This window comes from Lepidochelys kempii, chromosome 20, assembly GCF_965140285.1.
Source record: "Lepidochelys kempii isolate rLepKem1 chromosome 20, rLepKem1.hap1, whole genome shotgun sequence".
Lineage (NCBI taxonomy): Eukaryota > Metazoa > Chordata > Testudines > Cheloniidae > Lepidochelys > Lepidochelys kempii.
In genome coordinates, this window is record NC_136399.1 from 23,612,921 (window position 1) to 23,633,046 (window position 20,126).

The 20,126-nt window shown below is 47.1% G+C and overlaps 1 protein-coding gene across 1 annotated transcript in view; it reads left to right on the plus strand.

Annotated features, from left to right (window-relative positions):
- The window catches only part of LOC140900623 (venom factor), a 52,213-nt gene that overhangs the window by 23,610 nt on the left and 8,477 nt on the right, over positions 1-20,126 (plus strand). The window contains exons 21-32 of the mRNA XM_073318131.2: positions 794-1,006; positions 2,278-2,338; positions 5,348-5,434; positions 6,056-6,259; positions 8,619-8,694; positions 9,433-9,592; positions 11,410-11,505; positions 12,530-12,680; positions 13,618-13,781; positions 15,205-15,363; positions 16,382-16,532; positions 18,824-18,875. Coding sequence (XP_073174232.1) covers positions 794-1,006; positions 2,278-2,338; positions 5,348-5,434; positions 6,056-6,259; positions 8,619-8,694; positions 9,433-9,592; positions 11,410-11,505; positions 12,530-12,680; positions 13,618-13,781; positions 15,205-15,363; positions 16,382-16,532; positions 18,824-18,875 — 1,574 coding nt within the window. The remainder of the gene's footprint in view (positions 1-793; positions 1,007-2,277; positions 2,339-5,347; positions 5,435-6,055; positions 6,260-8,618; positions 8,695-9,432; positions 9,593-11,409; positions 11,506-12,529; positions 12,681-13,617; positions 13,782-15,204; positions 15,364-16,381; positions 16,533-18,823; positions 18,876-20,126) is intronic.

Sequence of the window (20,126 nt, forward strand, 5' to 3'; positions counted from 1 at the left end):
AGAGAACAATACAGATCCTTGGGGAACCCCGCTATTTACTTCCAGCTGTGAAAAACTGATTGTTTATTGCTACCCTTTGTTTCCTAACTTTTAACCAAATGGTGCATCCGATAAAGTAGGCTGTAGCCCAAGAAAGCTTATGCTCTAATAAATTTCTTAGTCTCTGAGGTGCCACAAGTACTCCTCGTTCTTTCTACGGATACAGACTAACATGGCTGCTACTCTGACACTTTTAACCAGTTACTGATCCAGGAGAGGACCTTTCCTCTTATCCCATGACTGCTTACTTTGTCCGAGAGCCTTTGGTTTGTGATCTTGTCAAAGCTCTTCTGAAAGTCCAAGTACACTATATCTTCTGGATCACCCGTGTCCACGTGCTTGCCGACATCCTCACCCCAGCCTCCTTATCGCAAAGCCACAGCCCCAGGTGACTTTCATTGGCCTTCTTCCTGTCCATCTCAGCTGTCAGCCTAAAGAATCAATAGGCAGAGATGAATAGGCAGAGCTTGCCCTGCTACTGTTTGTGCTGTCCCCGATCTGTGGGCAAATGTGGCACTTACGTGTCTAGGGGATGCCAGTCTGGATCCTTCGGCTTCATTGCACGTCAACCAGGGCTTTTTAGCCTATTTCTAGGACTTGTTCTTGGAGAGACGCTGCAAAATGCATTTGGCACCTGGCAGGATCGGAGCCTCAGACCCCAGCCAGCAAAGCAGTCGTCTGTAACGGAGAGAACAGCTCCCCTCTGGTTACCATACTCCTCTGGGTAAAAGCTGCCCCCATGTTCTCTTCCCAGGTCCGGATGGAGCTGATACACAATCCAGCTTTCTGCAGCGCGTCCTCTTCCAAAGCGAAATACCGGCAGATCCTGGAAATCGAGCCCATGTCTTCCCGGGCGGTGCCACTCGTGATCGTCCCGCTGGAGCTAGGGTTGCACGACGTTGAGGTGAAAGCTGCTGTCTGGGACTCGTACGCGTCCGACGGTGTGAAGAAGAAGCTGAAGGTCGTGGTATGTACTGGGTCACAGGCCCATCCCGTCTGGTCACAGGATAAGCAGCCGGCGGCCTGGCTAGGTTGTCTTTGGAATCTGGGCTTTCCCTTACCTCAGAAGTTAGCACCTACGTCCTCGGCCCACTTCCTTCCCTCCACTGCGGTGACCACAGCAGCCTTGTTAATGGCCTAGTTGCTACAAGTAACTCTGCAAGGTGTCCCATGAGAGACCCGAGCTCAGCTGCTAAGCCCCCTAGCATCTTGCTCCTTGGACCAGCACCCTCAAGGCGGGCTCCATTTCTGCAGTAAAATTATGGGAGTAAAACGTTTTAAAGGTATTCACACACACTTCATGGGAAATGTTGCTGGTGTATCTCAAGGAATCATCTCATGAGCTCTCGTGGCACAGGAAGGATGGTCCAGTAGTTAAAGTATTGACCTAGGATGTAGGAGACTTGGGTTTGATTCCGTGCTGTGCCACAGACTCCCTGTGTGACCCTTGGCAAGTCACTTAGTCTCTCTGCTCTTCAAAATGGGGATGTTAGAGCTGCCCTATGTCCCAGGGGGGGTTGTGGGGATAGATCCATGCAAGATCGTGAAGCACTCGGATACTACAGTGATGAGGGCCAAGACAGACCCTCCCAAACATCCTTAGTCTGGCCCTGTGAATAGTGGTCTGATATTGGAGGAAAAGAGTCAGTTATATTTGAGAGCGAGGTGGGACCAGAAGTGCCAGAACTGACTCTTTCAGCTTGCCCATGGAAAATCAGTGCCATTTGGCCTCTTAATGGGAGACTTCACTTGGGGATCAGGGGTCCTTCACTGAGAACTGCAACAACATGTAGCCGGGAGAACACCGATTCCTTACCCGCTTGGTTCTAGGGGACTAACTCGTTCCTGGTAGAGCTCTACTGAAGTCAGTAGATACACACTAGGGCGGCATTTGGGGCTGTGAATTGGGCTTTCCCCTTTTTCCTTCAAAGGTGCAGCCTGACCAGAAGGAAACATTCCTTTTGCACGCCACGAAACAGCTGTCTGCGGTGGGCGGGAGGCATGGGGAAGGAGGGGGAGGTGCTGATCCGCGAGGCCCGCCAGTGGGCAGCAAACGCTGGGGGGGTAGGAGGAGAGCTGATGGGGGGCTGCCATTTTTTTCCCTTGGGTGCTCCAGCCCCAGAGGACCCACAGAGTCGGTGCCTATGCTGTCACCCCTGTCCTGGAACGAACCCGGCTACAACAACACTGCAAATAACTTTTGTTACACTTTGATCATGTGTTCTTCTTCCCTCCTAGCCTGAAGGGATGAGAATAACACAAACTGTTATATCCACTGTGCTGGATCCAGCTGCAGCAGGTGAGTAACCACAGTAATTGGGTATCTGGCTGGTGAATCTTGCCCACGTACTCAGGGTTTAGCTGATCGCCATATTTGGGTCGGGAAGGAATTTTCCTCCAGGGCAGATTGGCAGAGGCCCTGGAGGTTTTTCACCTTCCTCTGTAGCATGGGGCACGGGTCACTTGCTGGAGGATTCTCTAATCCTTGAAGTCTTTAAACCATGATTTGAGGACTTCAATAACTCAGACATAGGTGAGAGATTTTTCGCAGGAGTGGGTGGGTGAGATTCTGTGGCCTGCGTGGCGCAGGAGGTCGGACTAGATGATCATAATGGTCCCTTCTGACCTTAGTATCTATGAATCTATTATTTGTCTTTATATAGCACCTTTCATTCTGCAAGAGCCCAGTGAGCACACAAGGTATAGATAAGTGAGGGTGTCTCATTTTTGGAGCCCTCGTTTGTTTCAAACGCTTTGCCCAATTTGCCTCAGACTCACCAGAAAAATTCTGCGCCTGCCATACGATCATGCCCGGGGATTTTCAAATGGATTGCTTCGGTTTTTGGTGAGATGTGAGGCTGCCAGTGTCAAGCTGTCAATGGAAGACTTGCCTCAGTTCCATGGAATACCCCACACTTGTTTAAAATTTGGGTGAAATATGGACATTTCTTTGGTCCCTCTGTCTGCCTCACACAGTCATGTAACACCACTGCATATATCCATCTGAGGTACTTACACATCCCGTAGTAATGGAGTGGGACAGGTTGGACCCCACTGTCCGGGGTGCCACCTGATGTGCTGGGGTCCCGCTGCGTCCGCCCATTCCACCAGCCTGGGCTTCGTCACCCTGGCCTTGCTGTGCCAGGCCTTCAAGCCTTCTCTGGCACAGACACAGGTAAGGCCGCACCCAGCGGCAGACACAGACTGAAATCAGCTCCGTGTGGAAAGATTCAGCTCGGGGATTTACCCAGCGCTCACATGCACGCCTTCTTTGGGGTGTAAACCCAAAATAATATTGTCTTGCGCTGTATAGAGAGATCTGCACAGCGCAAGCTCATAAAAATCGCCCTCTTCCTCAATGTGGAAGGAGATTCGCACAGCTTTCCCCCCCCCCCCCCCGATATGAATTGCACAAACTGGGTTTTGGAATAAACTAAAAACAATTTTATTAACTATAAAAGGCAAATTATAAGTGATTATAAGGGATAGCGAACAGAACACATTATCATAGAATGTGAGGGCTGGAAGGGACCTCAGGAGCAAATAAAACAAAACATTTTTTTAATTTTTAAACTGTTTTAATTACTGAGCAAATAAAACAAAACATACAAACTAATCTTAATATACTAAAGAATCAGGTTACGCATCGTAATTTCTCACCCTAAATGTTGTTTTAGGAAGGTTGCCGAGTTTCTGCAGCTCAGAGTTCCAGTTATGTTTCTTTACAGGCTAGACCCCAGTTCTCAGCCTGGACTCAGCCCTTGCTTAGTTCCTTTTCCTTCAGATGTTTTTAGCAATCTCCTTCTTGGACGGGAGGCAATGGAGAAAAATCTGATTGCCTTACTTCCCAGCCTTAAATTGAATATACATAAGGCAGGAATCTTTTGTTTCCCAGTCTGACCCCCTCTCCTCTTAATGGAAAAACACTGAAAGCCCAAGATAGGGGTCTAGTACCAGGTGAGCCAACCACTTGACCCTGCAGTGTCAAAGCAGCAACCCCAGGAGCTTCTCAGGAAGGCGGGAGATTAGTATCTTCCAAGTCTTATTGTTCTTCCCAATGGCCCACTGAGGCTGATTGGCTGCTGTCTGGTGGACGTTCCCCCAAATACACACACAGTTGTAACGGTTTCCTAACCTCAGATACAGAAATGATACATGCATACACATTGGATAAACACTTTCAGTGGATCATAACCTTTCCAGTGATACCTCACGTGACTGATATTGCATAAAACGTAGTTGTGCCATATTCATATCATAACAATATTTCTATGCAGAATATGGGGAGCCGTGTCACACTGAGCACCTCATGATCTTTAACGTACTTATCCTCACAACACACTTCTGAGATAGGGAAATGTTTTTATCCCCATTTTACAGCTGGGGAAACTGAGGCACCAAGCTATTAACTACTAGCCCAAAGGCATACAAGGAGTCTGCACCAGAGTAAGGAATGAGTCCAGGTTCTCAGTCCAAGGATAATGTCTTAACCAGTGGACTGATGTTCCTCTCAAAGGAGTCAGACACAAATCAAAGTGGATTTTGGTCACACAGTGTTGAGTACAGTTGTAAGCAGTCAATAAAGGGTTTAAAATACTATTATGTTATAAGCAGGGTGCAGACATAAGCAGTATGTGTTGCAGATCTCAATAGAAGGTGATGTAGATGGTTATAAGCAACCTGTCGATCTGCTGGACTCTAACAATCTCTAACTATTGATTAGCCATTTATTAAAACATATATTAAGAAGTTGTCAATCCTTTTATAAACTATATATATAAACTTTTGAATATAAAGTGTGACACAGATTTTGCTATTGACTGATGCAAGAGGTAGCTCTCAAGGGTAGAAGAAGAGAACATTTTAGAAAATGTTGGAGTCCAAAACTAGAGATGATTCTCCATCACTGGAGGCAACAGAGGAAGAATAGAGGCCCAACCCCAGACTGGTGCCTCTGGGCACTACTGCGGTACAAATAATCATAATTAATAAGAAGGTGAAAAGTAGTGGAGAATCAGGCCACTAATAAAGTCTTTACTATCACTTTAAATCAGCCGAATTCATGCCTGTGATCGCACAGCTGGTTTGGCTTCTTAGGAAGTCAGCAGTATGAATCCTGGGACAATCAGTTTGGACTACAATGTCACCACCCCGCTCTCATCTTGGTACCTTCCTCCATCTCCCTCCACAGGGCGTCATTTCAGGCTCTGTATGAAGGCAGGGAGCCTGTGACCCAGGAGAAATAGCAGCAGCAAAGCCCATGGGACGCTCATTATTTTCACGGTGGGTTCTTTTCTCCTTTTCACAGGTGGGGAACAGGTAACGAAGGTGAAAGCTCCAGATATAAATGATATCGTTCCAAATACTGAACCAGAAACCAAAGTCACCATCAATGGTAAGTAAGAGCCTGTGATTGTGTAGTGCTTAGAAATCGGACTGAGTGAAACTCAGAAGTTCGTAAGACTGTTAGGCCAGAGGTCAACAAATGGACCGAATGTTACACAGTCTTACAAGTTTTTTTTCCTAATGAGCGAGTTTTTAATCGAGGAAGAAGTACAGTGGTGGTGGTCATTTTGTGAATTTTCTTTGCGGGAGCTGTGGAAAGCAGCAGGAGTGTTTGCTTTCATCTCTGTTGTTCCCTGGGAACTGAGACTTAGTGTTAGAGACCAAGATCCCGGAGAGAGGGGACTGACCTGCATGCTGTTTGCAACTCCCTCTGCTCCAGGACTGGTGTGCATAGTGTAAATGAAACAAGCTGCACTGAAAATATACCCAGACTCCACATCACTGACTTCTCTTCCAACCTGCAAGGTCCCAGCAGGGGTTTGGATCAACTGATCCAGTCTTAGGACCCAGTCCTACAGGGCAGTGGGTGCCCCAGACTTCAGGAGGCATTGAGGCACATTTCAGGTTCAGAGTGTAAGTCTACAGAACCCATTGAGGGATCACTTTCTCCCCATTCCTACAAGCTGCCACTCCCATGCTTGAATTCACACCAGGTTCTTCTCTTGGCCAGGAAACCCCGTGGCTCAGATTGTAGAAAACTCCATTGACGGGGCCAAGCTGGGGCATCTTATCGTGGTGCCTTCTGGCTGTGGGGAACAGAACATGATCCGTTTGACCCCAACGGTCATTTCCACCCACTTCTTGGACAGCACCCACCAGTGGGAGAAGATGGGGGTGGATCGCCGGGCTGTGGCCATCAACCTGATCAAGAGAGGTAAGAGGCTTTCCTGGGTGACAGCAGATCCTTCTCCAGACTCCTGTTCATTACTAGGGCTTGGTTATTCCTGCATATGGCTATTGGGTGGGGGCTAGGATCGCTAAAGGGAGTGGTGTCAACCTATAGAATACCCCTGGGGGAATTCTGTGCCAAAAATTAAAAATTCTGCACACAGTATTTTAAAATTCTGCAAAATTCTACATATTTTATTTGTCAAAATAACACAATATAATCACACCAGTTTCAATTATTCTGGTAGTTTATTTCAAAATACCCGTCAGCAAGTTTGTCTGTAACAATACAGACAACAAAAAAGATTCAGGAAATATTTTTTGACAAATAGATTCCTTACTAGGCATATTCCTTCAGAACTCTAAGTAATTCATTTAAACTACAATAGAGAAATGTATTTTCCACACCCCTCCGAAGCAGTGCAAAGGCTTGGGGGAGCCGGAGGTGAGTTGGAGCTGCGGGAGAGGGAAGTAATGGCTGGGAAGGAGCCTGGGTGGGAACTTGGAGGGTTGTTAGGTGTGGGTAGGAGAAGTATGGTATGTGGGTTTTTTTGGGTGGGGGGAGGGATTGTTAGGGAGCCTCCCCCATGCAGACCCTGGCTGACCCCTAGCCTCTCTCATTCAGTCAGGCACATCTGCCCCATCTCCATGTGTCCCTGTACCCCCAGTTCCCATGTGTCCCTGCTGAACCCATCTTTGACACACATCCCCAGCAGCCCCATGTGCCCCATGCTGTCCGTCCCCCCATATCCCGTGCCTCCTGACCTGGCCCCATGGGCAGAGCACTGTAAGGAACACAGCCTCTCTTCCCTCCACCTGGGAGCAGCTACCCTCTCTTCTGGGGCCGCTGCAGCCCTTGGTGGGTGAAAGGCTTAACTGCAGCACCTCTCTGGCTGAATGTATTTTCTGCAGGCAAAAAAAATTCTGCAAGGGACATGAATTCTGCCCGTGCGCAGTGGCCCAGAATTTCCCCAGGATTATAGTAGAACCATTTTCCCATATGCTTCCGGCTCAGATCTGTCTCACCTCAACAATTAAATTGTTATTTTCTGGACTGGTGAGTCTCAGCCCACTTCCTAGTGGGACAGATGTACATAGTTGATGGTTAGAATCAGTTCCATCTTGATAACAGCAAAAAACTTACTTTGGGACTGACGTTTGGGGGTCTTTGTGGGTTAAACTGATGGATCTCAGGTCAGTTCCTAGCAGGACACATGTCGGTGTTACCAAAATCCAATCTAGGGGCCCCAGAAGAAGTGCCAGAACCTGGTTAAAAGTGTGGGGGGCACCGGAACTGTGTCGCTGCCCCCTGCTCCTCCTCTTCCCCTTGGGGCCCCGCCTCCTGGCCAGGCCAGAAGCCAGAGCCAGGCAATGGTAAGAGCTGCCCAGGGAGCCCGAGCTGCTATGGGAAGCCCCGGATCCTCCACCTGGCCTGGGGAGAGGGCCAAGGTGCTCGAGAACAGCTGCTGGCCCATGTCCCCACCACCTGGGGCACACCACTACCAGTGGGATCCAGGGGCAGGGGCTCCAGTCTAGCCTCCCACCCCCTCCAGGGGCGGGTCCTCAGGTAAAAGAGGGGGGCCAGAGGCTAGCCTCCCCGAGCCGGTGGCTCCCCCATCTCCCATGGCACCACTCCTCCTGTCGCCTCTGGCCCGAGGCTTGCAGTTCGAGGGGGCAACGCCTCCCCTGTTCTCCCAAACTACGCCCATGACATCACTGCTCCACACCTGACTGAGGCTATTCCGCCTATGTTAAAACCTGGGCGGGCATGGCCCTCGCACTTTTAAAAGTTGGGGGGAGTTATGGCCTCCCTAGTTCTTCCCGCCCCCCCCCCCCCCAGTTCTGGCACCCCTGGTCCCACAGGGCATGGCAGGCCCATATGTTCTTTGTGTCCAGGGCCCCAACAAATCTTAATCCCCTTCTGCCAAAATCCTCGCTCATCTGACCCAGGACATCTTGCGGCAGTCTCTATAGAGCAGCCAAGACATGAATGTGTCATGGAGATTCCTCCTATCTGATATCTGTGCCATGCTCGGCTCACGGCTCTGTGTGCACTAGGACCAGAGTTTAGATGTGATGAGTGCATTAGCCTGAGCCAGCATGAAAGTGACTTGGATCCTGGTCTCTGGAGTGCTCAGTTTAGTTGCTTCAATGGGCTGGATTCCCAGTCCCACTGACTGCTGCTAACAAACACAGAATGGATGGCAAGCAGGTAGCTGAGGGTAGAGACTGTGCTTTGCAAAGAGGAGCGAGAGAAGGAGAAAGGGGAGAGGGATGACAGATGGGAGGGGTAAGGCGGGAGAGGTGCACAACACATTTCAAAGATCGATCTTTCTCCTTTTCAGGTTACACACAGCAACTGGCATATAAGAAACCGAACCACTCCTATGCAGCCTATTTAAGTTCACCCTCAAGCACATGGTAAAGACAGCTTTTCTATAGAGCTCTGCTGAGTCGTGTAGAGTTTCTCCTTTGTATACCATTCCTCTGGAAGACATGAGCCAGAGCAATCTATTCCCCTGGCTATACTGAAAGGGCAAAGTTAATGTGTAGAACTTGATCTTCGGAAAGGTACACCAGGGGATTAAAAACAGAGGGGACTTAATGGCATCAGAGATTGGTAATGGAACACAGTTCGTTGAATGGTCACTGACACTAGTGTGGCCTAGATCAGTAAAGGTCTGACACATGTTCATTAGAACCTGATGACTTGTGTGAAATGAATTTGGTGGGTTTTAGTCCAGTTCCCAGTGGGAAGGTGTCCACAGCGCACACAAATTCTATAATCACAGCTCTCCTAGTCATGATCCCATCACATTTCACGCTAAGCAAAGTAAGACTTGGATGGTGGAATGCCAGTGAAAGCCCAGTTACTGCAGGAAGTTCTGTGCCGTACACCCAAGGATTTCTAAGCATTCACATCTCTCTCGCTCGCTTGCTTATTTGTGGGCGCGGTAATCAAGTTACTGCAACTGATTTACTAGAATGATCCACACAAAATCTGTCCTGACACCAATTATTGATGAAGTTTTCATACACATTTAATTCATCCATCAGCACAGATGGTAACACTTTGGCTCAAACATCTGTGTCGAGGAGAATTTCAGGAAGGCAGGAGTGACCTTCTGACCTGATTGATTCTGCATGTTAACCCCTCAGGCTGACAGCGTATGTAGCAAAGGTCTTTTCCCTGGCTAGCAAGCTAGTGGCCATAGACTCTCAAGTTATCTGCGGGGCTGTGAAATGGCTGATCCTAGAAAAGCAGAAACCCGATGGCATCTTCCATGAAAATGCTCCTGTGATGTCCAAAAGTATGATGGTAAGTTTAACCTTAGTTCCCACAATACCCCAGACTGTCCCCATTCTATTCAGCCTAGCAGCTTGACACTTCCGAAATCAATAGTTTGCCTCACTAAGCCAGATCCCAAAGTCTTTACTCTTTTTCACTGGGTCCTTACCCAGGCAGAACCTCCGTTGAAGTCAATGGAAATTTTATCTGAAGCAGAAGTGAGTAAAAGCTGAGTAAATATTTGGTTTGGACCAGTGTCTGTGTAATTGCTCTGACGCAGTGGGGCACACGCTCTGTTTCTAGTGGAAGCCCCAGCTGTGTCAGCCAAGGCTGTAGCAGACTTATCAACACCTATCTGTGGCCCAGCCACTACTAGAGAGGGACAGAGCATCCCCCTGAGTAATCATGGGTTATATTTGTAGCTACCTCTGGCATTTCTGACCCTGCTTAAATAGGGACATAACATACTTTTGGGGGAATTCTGTGCCAAAAAATTAAAAATTCTGCACACAATATTTTAAAATTCTGCATATTTTATTTGTCAAAATAACACAATATAATCATGCCACTTTAAATTATTTTGGTAATTTATTTCAAAATATCTGTCAGCAAGTATGTTTATAACAATATAGACCAAAAAAAGATTCTGGCAATTTTTTTTGACAAATAGATTCCTTTCTAGGCATATTAATACAGAACTTTGAGTAATTAATTTAAAGGACAATACAGAACTATATTCCCTGCATCTGTCAGAAGCAGTGCAAAGGCTTGGGGAAGTCAGAGGTAATGGAGGAGCTGGGGGAGAGGGAAGGAGCCTAGAGTGAACCTGGCTGGAGGGTTGTTGGGTATGGGTGGGAGAAGTATGGAACAAGTTTTTGGGGGGGCAGGATTGCTAAAGAGTTGGGGAGCCTCCCCCATGCAGACCCTGGCTGACCCCAAGCCCTCTCCCATTCAGTCAGGCACATCTGCCCCTGTCCCCACACCCCCCATCCCCATGGGTCTCTGCAGCCTCCTCCCCCATCCCCATGTGTCCCTGCAGCTCCCTTCCCCTATCCCCAGGCTCAACACTGTCAGCCCACTAGCTCCTGATCCCATGCCCCAGTCTGTCCCCCACTAGCCATTCTGAACCCCAGCCTGTGGACCCCCCAGCAGCCCTGTGTGCCCCACTCTGTCCTAACCTGGGTCCACAGGCAGGGTGCTGTGATTAACTTCTACTCCTGGAGGAATTCTGCACCATTGGGCACGCACAGAATTTTTCTCCCCACAGAAAATACATTCTGCCCCAGAAGCGCTGCAGTTCTGCCTTTTGCCCGCCAGAGGCTGCTGCGGCACCCAACCAACCAACTGCACTCCTGCTGCTGGCTGTTCTGGTGCCCTAGCGACCTTTGGTGAGCAAAAGGCAGAACTGCAGCGCTTCTGGGGCGGAAATGTATTTTCCGCCGGAAAAAAAAAATTCTGCAGGATACATTAATTCTGCGCATCTGCAGTGGCACAGAATTCCCCCAGGAGTACTAACATTTGCCACTGCCATGGAGAGAGCGGCCGACATGGGGCTGTCTGCATCCCTGCAAGCTGGGCCGTGGAGGATGTAGGAAGCAGATGGACAAATAAACAGAGGATGTGTACGGGGATGGATGGGTAGTGTTTACGTGGGGATAGGTAGATAGGCCATTTCTGGTTGGTACCAGTGCACCATGACACGGCTATAATTGGTGCCCGGGTATGGTAGCGATGAGGGTGTTAAAAATGCAGAGATAAATCTCATAAGTCGATTCGGTAGAGTAGAGAGGTAGATAGATAACATCATTAATTCTGTCCTTGAGGTTTGTTCTTTGTTTCCCCCTTAGGGAGGGTACCAGGGTGCTGAGCCTGAGGCATCTCTGACGGCTTTTGTTCTTGTCGCATTGCTGGAGTCCAAAGACATTTGTAACGCTCAGGTCTCGGTGAGTAAGTCTATCATGTATCTTCACGTATTCGCATTATTTTCCTTTCCAGATGTGGTGCGTGAACACGTGATGGAGAAAATTTGGCCTAAAGTAATGAATGGAGTTGCCAGATTTGAGTTCACGCGTCAAACTTTGCTGTGGGGCCAGATTCCACATCCTCCAGAGAGCTCAGCACAATCCTCCAGGAACTTAGATTTATATTGTAATAAAGGCAAATCCCTGCTCCAAAGATTTTTACAATCTAAATAAACAGGACAGAGCAAGGACATATTATTATCCCCCTTTTACTGATGGGGGAAAGAGGCATGAAGAGACAACTGGGGTCTAAATTAGCCATTGGGGTCTAAATTAGCTGTTTTACCACTCAAGAAAAAGATCTTGGAGTCATTGTGGAGAGTTCTCTGAAATCATCCACTCAATGTGCAGTGGTGGTCAAGAAGCTAACAGAAGACAGAAAATATCATATTGCCTCAATATAAATCCATGGTACGCCCACACCTTGAATACTGCACGCCGGTGTCGTTGCCCCATCTCAAAAAAGATATATTGGAATTGGAAAAGGTTCAGAAAAGGGCAACAAAGATGTTTAGGGGTATAGAAGGCTTCCGTATAAGGAGAGATTAATAAGACTGGGACTTTTCAGCTTGGAAAACAGGCGACTAAGTGGGGATATGATAGAGGTCTATAAAATCATGAATGGTATAGAGAAAGTAACTAAGGAAGTGTTATTTACTCCTTCTCGTACTACAAGAACAAGGGGCCACCAAATGAAATTAATAGGTAGCAGGTTTAAAACAAACACAAAGTATTTTTTCACGCAATGCACTGTCAACCTCTGGAACTCCTTGCCAGAGGGTGTTGTGAAGGTTGTGTGCTGGGAGAATGAAATTCACACCCAATACAATTCCATGAATTGGTTTTTTTTTAAATATAAAAGTTAATAGAATTTCAGCCTGATCTGTGGGCTTGGTTTCTTGATGTGTTTGGGTTTTTTTGTTTTTTTGTTTTTTTGACCGCCCAGAGTCTGAAGAACAGCATTAACAAAGCTGGGGAATACTTGGCCAGAAGGTATCCATCTCTGAGAAGACCTTACACGGTGGCTCTCACGTCCTATGCCTTAGCCCTGATGGGGGAACTGGACAGCGAGAAAGTGCTTATGAGCACTTCAACAGGTAGATTATTGGCGGGTTCTCAGTACCAGAAAGATGTGGCCAAGTTGGGAGGGAGCTCACAGGAGGGAGGGGGAAAGTGATCAAAGGCTAGCGAGATCTACAACAGCTGAGAGTTTGGTGTGGTTTTGTTTAACAGTGAGTATTGGTTAGTTGGCCTGATATTATTCTAATCCGTATTACAGTGACACCCAACCCAGATCAGGGCCCCCTTTTGCTAGGCACATGGCAAGAGACAGCCCCTATCCCACACTGCTTACAGTCTAGTTCAAAGGCATCTAATCAAATTCATTAGGCCCAATGAGAGTGGGTTGTTTACTTCTTTCAGGCCCCTTTGAAAATCATAGTTTATGTAGACAAGGCAGACTGATGGGGAAACTAAGACCCAGAGAGAATGTCTACGCTGCTGTAGAAGACCTGCAGCTGGCCTGGGTCAGCTGATTTGGGCTTGCAAGGCTTGGGCAATGGAGCTATAAAACTGCAGCATGGTCACTCAGGCTTGGGCTCTGAGACCCTGCTGGGACTTCCCAGAGTGGGAGCTTCAGCTCAAGCTCAAATGTATACTGCAATTTTATAGTCCCGCAGCCTGATCCCCATGAGCTCAAGTTAGCTGGCCCGGGCCAGCTGCAGCTGTGCCATGCGTCTTTTATCGCAGTATACATGTGCCCTATGCAACTTGCACAAAATAGCTTGTTGCTGGGAACTGAGCCCAGATCCAAGTCCTAAGCCAGCTTCTTAACTGCAAGAGCAGTCGTCCTTTCTGTAGCACTTAGATATTTTCTGTGGGAATATCGATGTAGCTATGGATTTGAGTCACACTGACCCGTCTTCACATGGGTATGGTTCAAGAGGTGGTATTTTCCATTTGGAGCTGCTCAGAATGTGCCGTTCTGTGTCCTGGTGAAGATTATTCTAGTTCTCGTTCTTTTATGGAGTTTAGAGGGAAATCGCTGGGAAGACATGAACACCCACACCTTCAGCATTGAGGCCACCTCATACGCTTTGCTGGCCTTGCTGCACATGAAGAAGTACGAATTGGTCAGACCCATAGTCAGATGGCTGACAGAGCAGAAATTCTATGAAGGGGGGTATGGATCTACCCAAGTGAGTATAATCTTTGGCAGACATAACCATATGTTTTGTGGGAAGGTCTCCCAATAGAAGGAATGGAAACCCCATCACTTGATCCACTGAGAGGGAGACTCCACCATAGGGCACAATCATGTGTTAGTCCAGGAGGTCGACATGATAACCTAATATAAATCCATAGTTTCCAAGGTCAGAAGGGACTGCTGTGAGCATCCGTTCTGACCTCATGTATAACACAAGCCATAGAGCTTCCCCGGGTGTAATTCCTTTTTGAACTCGAGCAGAGCTTACAGAAGAACATTCAATCTTGATTTTAAAAATTGCCCATGGTGGAGAATCCATCATGACTCTTCGTACAAATTGTCCCCACGGTTCATGATCCTCGCTGTTGCACATACTTCATGTGTAACTTTTTAGGTGTATAAATTGCCACTCATTTGTTATGCCCCATACAGTTGAAACATGGCTCCTGTTAATCCTAGAATTATAAAAATATAGGGCAGAATGGGCCCTTGCTAGGTCATCTAGTCCAGTGACTCTCAACCTTTCCAGACTACTGTACCCCTTTCAGGAGTCTGATTTGTCTTGTGTAACCCCAAGTTACACCTCACTTTAAAACTACTTGCCTACAAAATCAGACATAAAAATACAAATGTCACAGACATTATCACTGAAAAATTGCTGACTTTCTCATTTTTACCATATAATTATGAAATAAATCGATTGGAATATAAATATTGTACTTACATTCCCGTGTATCGTATATAGAGCAGTGTAAACAGGTCATTGTATGAAATTTTAGTTTGTCCTGACTTCGCTAGTGCTTTTTATGTCGCCTGTGGTAAAACTAGGCAAATATCCAGATGGGTTGATGTAACCCCTGAAAGACTGCTGTGTACCCCCAGGGTAACGTATACCCCTGGTTGAGAACCACTGATCTAGTCCGGTCCCCTGCACTGAGGTAGGACGGAGTATTACCTAGATCATCCATGACAGGTATTTGGCTCACCTGTTCTTAAGAAACACCAATGACAGAGTTTCCACAACCTCCCTAGGTAATTTGTTCCGGTACTTAACTATCCTTACAGTTAAAAAGTTTTCCTAATGTCTAACCTAAACATAAGGCCTATAGTGGCTTATAGCAGATGGATAACCGTTTCCCCATGAGCCTCTGCTACTGGGCTGGCTCATGTCTGTGTTAATGACTATATGTTAATCACCGAACAAAAATATATCTCCTACTATCCTGTGTAACATCTAACGCTGAGAGTTAACTGTTGTTGTATTTTCAGTTCCTGTTCATTAAACAGTCAGGGTTGGGTTCTGATCTCATTCACGGGCCACTGGGGTAATTCGGGAGCCAAAGGGATGCAGGCCCTTGGTTCATGGCAATAGGACAATAAGGTGTAACCCTCTTGTCTTTTTCCTGGTCTTCCAGGCTATCATCATGGTGTTCCAGGCTCTTGCGCAGTACCAGATAGACATCCCGCTACACCAGGAGCTGGATTTGGATGTTTCTGTTCTCCTGCCTGGCCGTGCTAATCCCCTCATGTACAGGATTGAGTATGAGACTGCTATGGTGCTCAGAACGGTGGAGGTACTGTTTTTTCCTGCTGCCACAGATCCTACTGAGGGCCCCTTCCTGGCCATGCGCTAGGACGGCTGTGAGGGAAATCCAAGCGTCTGTGCTCTGGATCCCCAGGGTGCTTCCTGGATCCCTGGATCCCCAGGGTGCCCAATCTCAGGGTCCTTAGGCACCACAGACACTGACCTTTTTCTTTTTCCCAGTCGGTGCTCCCCCGCCCCTCGCTCCATTTACATTTGCTCCAGTGAGAGTAATTATTTCTGAAAAGTGGAACAGCTCGAATTGGAGAGCTTGAGAAAGCCCTTATGAGAATGTCCCATAGCCCAGTGGCTAGGACACCCGTGTGCAATATGGGAGACCCCAGTGCAAAACCCTTCTCCACAGGCAGAGGGGAATTGAACAAGGGTCTTTGATATCCCAGGTGAGTCCCTGACCACTGAGCTAAAAGTCGCAAGCAGAGCACTACCTTTTCCTGCTGCCCTTCTGTGAATCTACCCCTTAACAAAGGCTTCTTTCCACCCAAAATGGATTTTTTTTTTATTTGCCAACAATTTTTGTAATTTTCAGATTTGTTTCGGGTTGAACCTAATGGTTTTTTGCCAATTTTTTTGGACCTGCCAGCAAACCGAGAGATCAGTTATTCACCCAGTTCCATAGTTACTTGCCCAGCTCTAGGCATTACCATCAGATGGTTGTTTACTGTCCTGCATGAGATGAGTTGGGAGGTCTCCACTCATTGATGGCGAATCCCCATCGCTCTCGTTGACAGGCTCAGCAGAGAAACTAATGGCTGAAGGAGTGAATGAGAGTGAACTCCCTTCTGTAATAAGACTTAGCATTTATATACTGCTTTATAAGAACAAATGTAAGCCCATTAAGGGGACCGTAGGTGTGTATGAATCTGCAACTGTTTGGCATAGAGAACATCAGAAATCTTGCAAGCTATCAGTCTGGCACGTTTCATCAGCACTGGCCTATTTAAAATTAAGAAATTTAAGAGTCACCCAATCTGACTGCGGATTCTTTACAGACTAGGCTGAATAAAGACTTTGTTGTGAGAGCAAGAGGCACCGGGCAAGGAACCTTGACCGTGGTAACTGTTTACAATGCAAAGATACCAGAGGATACATCTCAGTGTAAGAACTTTGACTTGAGGGTGTCTGTCAGGGAAGCCCAGAATGGTAAGTTACCTTCTGACTGGTTAAATTAAGTTTGCTGTCGCTACCCAAACACCTACACAAGTAGTTAACTTTACACACGAGAAGTCCCATTGAAGTCAAATGAGCGTAAAATCAAAGATGTGCATAAATGTTTCCCGAATTGTGGCCTAACTTAAGACCAGGAGAACAGGATGCACAGAGTGAAAGGACCAGAAGAGAAATATTAGTATTAGAGCAGGACCTAAAGGCTTCAACCAAGATCAAGGACATATTGTGCCAGGCGCTGTACATACAAATGGTAAGAGACAGTCCCTGCCCCAAAGAGCTTCCAGTCTAACCAGCCAAAGGGAGGAGTCTTATTCCCTTTACACAGGGGGAACAGAGCATTTCAGTTACTTTCCCATGGAGTTTGGATCAAAACCAGGAGCTGTGTTAACCCCCAGACCAGTGTAGAGTTGGGTGGGGCATAAAGTAATAGTGAGGTCAAGGCGGGTAGGGTAGCAAATGCAGCAATGTTTCCTAGTGGACAGAGCACTGTCCTGGTACTCAGGACATCCAGGTTCTGTTCCCTTTTTGCCACTGGCCTGCTGGGTGACCTTGGACAGCTTACTTCGCCTTCCTGTATCTCAGTCTCCCCAGCTGTAAAATGGGGATAATGAAAATGGAAAATACCATAGCGCTAGGTATTATGATTACGTCTTTTTTCTTTTGCTAATATTACTGTTATCGCTCGGCACTACGTGTTCCGACGTAGGGTCAGTCCAGCTGTGGGACAGCATGCTGGCATCATGCCGCCTCTGACCAGCAGGGTTAGAACATTTCGTCTTCCCACAATACCATATGGATGAAAAGTCGGGCATGGGACTCTGGGATCTGCTCCCTCTAAACGGGAGATGAGTCTGAACCAAGAAGTTGAGAACTGGGTCCACACTTCTCCCAGGGGTTGGGTGCTCAGATCTAGGGCTCGGTTCGGCTTGCTATAGATATAAGGGTCGAAAGTTTGGGAGCGCTCATGTTGCCTCGTAGGTCGAGTCATCACACTTGTCAGTGGGCTCGGCCTTACAGCCATCGGCTCTGAAAATGTGACCTGTTGCTTCTTTAGCTAATAACTTGGCTGACTCTTTCGCTAATGACTGGGCTGCTGTTCTTGATTTGAGCCCCTAGGGGGAGACATGAGCACACACACTTAGGCTATGTCAGCGGTTCTGAAACTTTTGTACCGGCCGACCCCTTTCCCATAGCAAGCCTCTGAGTGCGACCCCCCCTTATAAAGTAAAAACATGTTTTTATATATTTAACACCATTATAAATGCTGGATGCAAAGCAAGGTTTGGGGTGGAGGCTGGCAGCTCGCGACTCCCCATGTAATAAAATTGTGACAACCCCCCCCCCCGCCCCGAGGGGTCCCGACCCCCAGTTTGAGACCCCCTGGGCTATGTGCCCACTACAGGTTAGGGGTGCTCACATACCCACGCTAGCATGAGTATAAATAGTGATGTCGCTGCCGGGCCATGGATAAGCAACCGAGGCACGGCTAGCCCCACTGAGTACTGATTGCAGCCCCACCACTATTTATACCCTTGATGAGAGCGAGCATGAGTATGCGTACATGAGCGGGGGAATCACACTCCTAGCGCGTAGTGTCGATGTAGCCTATGCCAGAGCCAGGATTTTGTCTTGGCCTCTGGGAGAGATCAGGGCCAGCCAGGAGTTTTGGATCAAGTTCTGAACTTTCCAAAGTACGGGGGAGTTCAGATCCGAGCTTCTGATTCAGGCCTCTCTCCTCTGATAACACACAACCACATTTTTGTGGGAGTGGCTTTTCACAATTGCCAAACTCATGCATTTAAAACCCATTAGTCGTGTCCCCAAAAAACAATGACATCCGCTTAAAATCGTGAGATTTTTAAAATAATACATTTGGGGTTTGTTTTCTTTGCCTTCTGGTTTCTGAGTCTTTCAGTTGCTCCCACTTCACATTTTAAGCTTTTCTCCACAACCTCAAGGTCTAGAAATGGATTTTTATGCTAAGTGAAAGCTGAGATTCTCATGCCATCTTTTGTTTCCAGGAGCTGGGGCTTAAAGAAACACATCAAAAATCGTAAGACTTACCACAAGAGTTTTCAATGCTACTTTTTAGCTTGTGTGTCAGGTATCCTTCAGAGTGGCTGGTTCCTTTGGGATTTTTTTTCACCCCAGTTCTAGGATCTATTTGATTAAAGTGCTGAGTTTCCAAGTTTGGGGGCTTTTTACAAAACAAAAATGAAACTTACACCAAAAAATATTTTTTCCTCTTTTTGAAACATTTCTAGCTAAGAGGCCGGAAGGAGCCCTGCGTTCAGTCTTCATCAGAATCTGCACCAGGTGAGAACACTGACCTTTAATGATAATGTTGAAGTTGAAGCTAGACAAATTCAAATTTACAAATAAGGTGTAAATTTTTAACAGCTAGGATAACTAACCATTGGAACGCTTGACCAAGCAGTGTGGCAGATTCTCCATCACAGCTAATTTTTAAATCAAAACTGGGGGGTATTCTGGAAGATGCGTGCTAGCTCAAACAGGAATTATTCTGGGGCAGTTCTGTGGCCCGTGTTATACAGGGGGTCAGAACAGACGATCACAATGATTCCTTCTGGCCTTAGAATCTATGAATATTGTTACACAGGACACACTTCCATAGAATAAGGATCAGTATTACTGAATCACTATTATGAGCCCCAGCTGTTATCTAGCCCTTGTCATTAGGAGATCTCAAAGTGCTTTATAAAGGAAAACAGTATCATTACCCTGATTTTACAGGTGGGGAAACTGAGGCACAGAGCAGTGCTGTGACTTGCCTAACCTCACTCATGAGGTTTGGGGCAGAGCTGGGAATAGAAGCTAGGTCTCCTGAGTTCCAGTCCAGTGCTCTATGCACTAGACCGCACAGCTGGGTTTGTTGCTGGTCTACATGGAAGGATCCTGGCCCAGCATGCACTGGTCTTGTATAAATCCTGCAATGACTTCCTCAAGGAAAGTCTTTGGTTGTCATGCTTTAAATTCCCGGTCAGGAATAGAGAAGGGGCTAGGCCCTGCTGTGATGAGAGCCATATAAATACCTCATGTAAGTATCCAAAAAGGTACCTCACTGTCCCTCTAATCTTGTCTTTAAACTCTCCTTTGCTCTGATGCCCACTCAAAAAAATTGACAAGAGTTAGGCAGCGGGTGAGCTGAGGCCAGGGCCCATCATGCTGGCCAATATTGTCTCATTGTTTTCTTGGGCTTTCCCATCGGTCGGTCTCCACCTGTTATATCTGGTCTTGTCCTTGAACTGTAAGATCTTTGGGGCAGGGAACATCTTTTGGGTCTATGTTTTTACAGTGCCCAGCACAATGACTGGGGTCCTAGGCTCTACAATAATTAATAAGATCAATAATACCTAGAGAGCGAGAGGCAGATAAATAGACTTTATAGCTAATTCCCAGCATTGTCATGCAACCGTTCTGGCTAGAAACTTCCAAGCAACTAGTTCACCCTTTTATTCCAGGCATTTCAACAAATGAGATCTTTCGTTTCTTGTGGAATTTCTGTCCAAATGGCCAGTTCCGCAAGCAAAGTAGAACATTTTTTTT